At 41.0% G+C, this 6,323-nt stretch overlaps 1 protein-coding gene across 1 annotated transcript in view; it reads left to right on the forward strand.

The window, feature by feature from the left end:
* hnf4b (hepatic nuclear factor 4, beta) overlaps window positions 1–5,155 on the forward strand; it is a 9,768-nt gene extending 4,613 nt beyond the window's left edge. The window contains exons 4-10 of the mRNA XM_046032864.1: window positions 199–343; window positions 973–1,105; window positions 1,302–1,389; window positions 1,553–1,705; window positions 3,877–4,134; window positions 4,315–4,431; window positions 4,692–5,155. Of these exons, the coding sequence (XP_045888820.1) occupies window positions 199–343; window positions 973–1,105; window positions 1,302–1,389; window positions 1,553–1,705; window positions 3,877–4,134; window positions 4,315–4,431; window positions 4,692–4,735 (938 nt within the window). The 3' untranslated portion in view covers window positions 4,736–5,155. The remainder of the gene's footprint in view (window positions 1–198; window positions 344–972; window positions 1,106–1,301; window positions 1,390–1,552; window positions 1,706–3,876; window positions 4,135–4,314; window positions 4,432–4,691) is intronic.
* The last annotated feature ends 1,168 nt before the right edge of the window (window positions 5,156–6,323 follow it).

The following is a 6,323-nucleotide window of genomic DNA, read 5'->3' on the forward strand; positions in this document are numbered from 1 at the left end:
GGGGGGGGGGGGGGGGGGGGGGGGGTTCTGCCACATTTGCTAAGTAGGAAACAGCAATGGTGTGAACAGCAATGTCGCAGAGGATAGGGAGACCTTGTGGATGCAAAGAGTAGCTGAGTAAAAAGGTTGAGAGCAGAAGCGATGTCTGGAGAAGCCAAGAAACTTCTCTAATGGTTCTTTCCTCTCTTTAATCTCCAGCTGTTCAGAATGAGCGAGACTGCATCAGCAGTCACAGAAGCAAAGGACAGACAGTGGGCACACTGTCCATCAGTGCTCTGCTAGAGGCAGAGGCCAATGTGCAACAGGTAACACGCCAATGCTTGACATATCAAATACAAGTTCTGTGACAGAAATGGGCACTTATATTTCTCAAATATGCCAGCCAAGGGACCCTTTCCTATTTCTAGAAATCATGTAGATAAAGGCCAGAGAAAGAGAGGACATTGCTTAGACAGGCAGAAATTCAATTCTGTGGAGGTTCTAACTGTAGACTGGATTCAGTTACTCCTTAGAAATGACAAAATTGCAGAGGGACCCCCCTCATAGCACATTTCATTGCACCACTAGGTCTGGGATTGTGTGCCGATGTTCAGTTACGTTCAAATGCATAATAACAACCAGATATATGAACGAATATATATATGAATGAACAGAAATAAATGAGATGATTAGCAAATGAGCTACAACAGTATATGCTGCTGGGATGTTTTTTCACATTGGTCATCATGTGGTCTCCATCTAGCATTGTCTACCTGCCTTGTCTTGCTTTAACCTTCACAGCTCTCTGAGTGCCAAAGCACTCATACACCTAGCCGCATCATCACCTTCCTCATACCCCATTTATCTCCCTCCACGCATACACACTCACACAGCCTCTCTAAGGTTCATTCCCACATTGCAGTATCACCTGAGCCCACTGTGAACTCACATTATGCTTTGCTGCTCTCAGTCCCCAGCTCTGGTCTCACCTAGGAGTCATGACATCAACACCAAGAAGACAGCCTGCCTGAGAGATGTGTTTGAATCCATGAAGCAGCAACTCCTCCTGCTGGTGGAATGGGCAAAACACATCCCAGAGTTTTGTAGCCTCACGATAGACGATAGGGTACGAAGGGGAGAATACCTAAAGACTTTTATCTTTCTAAAAGCTAACTTATACCTCAATGCAGAATAGTGTAACAGCAGTTGGATTTATAAATTGACAGTGTTTGCATCTGTCTGTTCAGACTAAGGCATTGCTTTACTAGCCGTGCTGCATGTTACATGTATGTAACATGAAGTCTGTGTATGTCTGTGTGCAGGTAACTCTGTTACGAACCCACTCAGCAGGACATCTCATCCTAGGGGCAGCAAGACGCTCTTTACCTTTTTACAATCTCATCCTCCTAGGTAGGACAGATTAAACCTCCCACTGGCTGTGTGTTATTTTATTTCATTACTCAGTTATATGCAGAGAAGAAACATTGTTTTTAAGTATTACATGTAGTTACAGTAATTTTCATGCTACACTAGCTTTCATAATATGAATGGATATGTTGTGTTTTTTGAGCAGGTAATGACTTTGTGATCCCCCTGAGAGGTGCAGAGGTAGAGGTGTCCAGAGTGGCTTTGAGAATCCAAGAGGAGCTGGTCAAACCTCTCAGACAGCTGGACATCACAGACAAAGAGTTTGCTTGTCTCAGAACCATTGTCTTCTTTGCCCCAGGTCAGTCCATTCCGAAAGAGTGTGACTGTGGATTGTAATTTCTGTTCTGCCACTTGACCTCATCTGTTGCACCAGACAAAGAATAACATTTTTTGATGCTCTCTCTCTGTTTATTTTCTTGGCCTTTTGCATCTGTGGTTTAGTCTGAGTGTCTGGCTTCAGCATGTTTCAGGGAGTCTTTAATAATATCAGGATGTGGCAAGGTCCTTGGCAGTTGGGCAGAGGCGTCTGAGTAGCAGTAGAGACAGGCTGGAGACCAAAGGCACAGTGATTTAACTCTGCCCCACAGCCCAGCAAAGACAGCCACTACAAACTAGGCTTGAGAACATCACAGAATTTTAAAAACAATTTTACTTTACTGAGTTAACTATGGTCAGATACTGTCAAAGTTGCTACTGTACTATTTTTTATTATGACCACTATAACCTATTGTTCTTTGACTAACTGATATTCAGTTTTTAAATAAATAATCAGATCTGTCAGATACATATCATATCTGACCTGATCAATATTATCGGTATATACTGTAGTTCCCTTATGGTGCAACATACGAGACAACTGATCGTACACAATACAAGTAAGACCTGTAAAGAGATGGTGACCTACACAAGGAGACAAGGAAACTTCTCTGTTCTGACTGCCATTTCAAGCACAAAGCTTTTCCATAATATAAAAGTAGCTTTTGTAACAGCTCAGAAAAACAATCTTGAACCCATACTCAAAGACAGGCAGGTTAGGTAGTTAGTTAAGTAGTTAATAGTTCACATTTACTTAAGTAAAAACACAGGCAATGTTCAAAACCAGGCAGGTATAAAAAAGGCTGAAATGCTAGGGCAAACACAAACTACACAATCCGGCAGGGAATGAGTGAAGATGGGCCAGTATCTACAGGTGTTTCTCAGAAAATTAGCATATCATGTAATATCATTTTTTCCCATAATTTAATTCAAAAAGTGAAACTTCATATATTCTAGATTCATTACATGTAAAGTGAAATATTCCAGGTCTTTTTTGTTTTAACCTTGATGATTACGGCTTACAGCTCATGGAATCAAAAACCCAGAATGTCAAAATATTAGAATATTAGAATAAATACAGAAATAACAACAAGCACTTGGTCGGGGCTCCTTTTGCATGAATTACTTCATCAGTACGGCATGGCATGGAGGCAATCGAAACCCAGGTTGCTTTGATAGCTGCCTTCAGCTCGTCTGTACAGTTGGTCTGATGTCTCTCATTTTCCATAGATTTTCTAAGGGGTTCAGATCAGGTGAGTTGGCTGGCCAGTCTGGTCTCTGGTTCAGGAGTAGATTGACACTTGGAATGCAACACTTTTATATCTTTTCCTGGACACGTCTGAGCGTAGTGGTACTTGATGCACTGACTCCACCCTCAGTCCAGCTCCTTGTGAAGCTCCCCCAAGTTCTTGAATCGGCTGTGGCCATCTCTGTTGCTTGTGCACCTTTTCCTATCACACTTTAACTGTCCAGTCAACTTTCCATGAACATGCTTTGATACAGCACTCTGTGAACAGCCAGCCCATTCAGCAATGATCTTCTGTGCCTTAGTCTCCTTGTGTAGGGTATCAATGAGCTTGGACAACTGTCAAGTCAGAAATCTTCCCCATGATTGTGGTTGTGTGTATTTAACCAGACTGTGAGATTAAAGGTTCTTCTCAGGTCGACATTTCTGCATTATACATTCTTCATTCTAGCATTCTAATTTTTTGAGACAAGGATTTTTGATTTCCATAAGCTGAAAGCCGTAATCATCAAGATTAAAACAAAAAAAAGAAAATTTTCTCTTCAAGTGTAATGAATCTTAAATATATGAGAAAAGGTTCTAGGGACTGAGGCAGTGATTGGTTAAAAGGCATCTTTGCCTGTAAGGAAACCCAGTAAAAAAAACACCCGCAGAAACTGTTTTCATTTGAAATTATAACATGGTACAATTAAAAGCATATCTCTTTATTTCATTTGCCTCTGTCTTACATTCATCAAACATGTTCTCGTCTCACTGATCTTACCTACTGCTAAAGTCCTGCCCTTCTTTCATATTTTGTTAATGTTAACAATTCCCTGATAAAACCTAACTTTAAGTGCATTCAGAACCTTTTCTTTATAATGTACTCTCTCCTCTTCAGTTTATAACCTCTGACCTTTCTCTCGCAGACTGTCCAGGTTTGGAAAGTCCTAGGGTGGTTCGACATCTGCGTTTCCAGGCCCATCTGCTGCTAGAAGAAGCAACCTGTGAGCAGCGAGGAAGGTTTGGGGAGCTCCTGCTCATGCTACCTCCCCTGCAGAGTGTGGCCTGGCAGATGGTGGAGACTCTCCACTTAGCACAGCTGCTGGGCGAAGCCAAAATGGACAACCTGCTGCAGGAGATGCTGCTGGGTGAGGGAGCCAAAGCAGGACAGGGACAGTGTACAGGTAGGAGGCTGCTACTGTATTTACTTGCAAGAAATTGACTTAAATTATACAGCACGTTAAACTTTGAACCCTACTGAACTTGTACTAGCATTATAATTGAGGCTTTTCCATGTAGCAGTTGTACTTTCACATTGAGCTCTTGCATAGACAGGGTACTATTTTGAATGCTTTCACTCCCAGTATTGCCAGCTCCAGTTTCTCCTCCTCCTTCAGGCCATGGCCTGATTCAAGACCAGCAAAATGAGCAAAGGGCTTCACCTATAAACTTCACCTCCGACATCTCTCATCTTTCAACATGTGAGCACTCACAAATTGACCCTAACAACTGTTTTGAACATGCACCTTGCCATAGAACATCGTATATCTAAGCATTTCCACAAGTAAAAACATATATGCTTTTATTCCATGTAGTAGTCTTATTATGTCCAACTGTAAACGTTATCTCACTGTTTAGTGAGTCTCACCTGACATTTGTTTTCATGAAATTTAAATTTATTAAAAGACTCTGAACCCCAATGTGCTAAATGCCATTGCTGATGTCTGTCTGTCTCACACAGCTCTTTCAATCGGCTTGCCTGCTGCCCCCACAGACTGGCACTGAGGTGTACAGACATGCCGATGCTGCCAATGTGCCCACGGCATACCAGTCCACACATAGAGACACCTCAAGAAGCAACAACTTAACCAAGGAGTGGAGGGGTGTTTTGAGCTTGAGACAGAACACAGACTAACATATACACACACAGCCACATACTGTACAAAGACACGGGAGATGAATGGAATTTGAATTTTATTTGAAACAGGAACACATGAAATACTGAATTAATAACATTTAGCATGTCACAAGGTACAGTTAAAACAAAAAGTACAATCTGAAAAGCATGTAAAATAAATACATACGTAAATAGGATAACATTGCACTAAGCTATAACTAAGCATAATTCACTCATTCCTATCACATCTCTGGTGTGTTTGACTTAAACTTAATCTTGAAGTGAAGGTCCTATACATTATCAGCAGAGGGCGCACAAATCCTATTCAGAAACAGATTTGTTGGCCCCTGTGAGGCAACCTTTTCTTTGTGAATAAAAACATTCAGTCATGTGGTCAAAGACGTGTGTCTGAATGCAGAAATGGTTATAATTTAAAGGTCAACTCACTATAGTGAGGATTTAAGTTTAAAAAAATCACAACCATTTTGACTTAAAGAACACTAAGTGGAATACAAGTATACTGGTTGTGGATAGTGTCCCATCTTGATGACCAGAAATTTGCCAAGCATTATGTCACAGTGAGATGATGAAGGATGAGGTGCCTCAGCAGCACAGAAGCTCAGATGAACTGCAATGACTCAGTATAACTTGATGACAAAAGTGTGTTCTACATAATGAAACCCTTTCTCTTTCTAGGTTCTCTGTTTGTTTTCATATGTTAATTAATGAATACCTACAAAAATAGAGAAAGAAATCCATCCTTTATTGTCCCCTGATGCCGGTGGCAACCATATCCACAACAGTGGGTATAATCTAAACAACATATTGGTTGTTAATTCTTAAAAAAATACTCATGCATCACAGAAATCAGGTTAGCTAAATAGTGACGTGTACTCTTTCCATTTGAAACTGTATAAGGCCTGTTACATTTTGCCTGAACCCAGTAAGTGGAGGAATCTCTGATGTTATAATAAGTTATGTACAATACCATAAAGCTAAGTGGTTCAATGTAATGAGAGAGGGGGGATAAAAGCTGCCTCTTCACAGACAGTGGAAGTCTTCTTCAAAGTTTACATTTAACTGACTGACATATACTGTATATGCTTGGCCTGCACTTATGTCTGCCGCATACAGCGGGTTAGCTCGTGTAGACGGTCCAAATTCCTCTCAACTGAAGAGCGACATACCGCTGTAGCAATGGGACACTGTGGAGGACAGCATGGACAGATCAGGTCAAGATGAGATACTGTATGCAGCTGCAGCTATTAAGCATCCATATAAAAGTATTTACAAGGGATGCAAGTTTATCATAAGTAAATGTGAAGAAGTTACCCATATTTTTTACCCATATTCATATGATATTTTGCCTCTGTGCCTGTGGCTTTCTCTGGGTGCTCTTGGGTTTGCTGTTACAATTCAAAGACATACTAATTTAAGTGGATTGGAGAATGAAAATAGCCCAGTCTGCAGGTACAA

Source organism: Micropterus dolomieu, linkage group LG20 (genome assembly GCF_021292245.1).
Source record: "Micropterus dolomieu isolate WLL.071019.BEF.003 ecotype Adirondacks linkage group LG20, ASM2129224v1, whole genome shotgun sequence".
NCBI lineage: Eukaryota > Metazoa > Chordata > Actinopteri > Centrarchiformes > Centrarchidae > Micropterus > Micropterus dolomieu.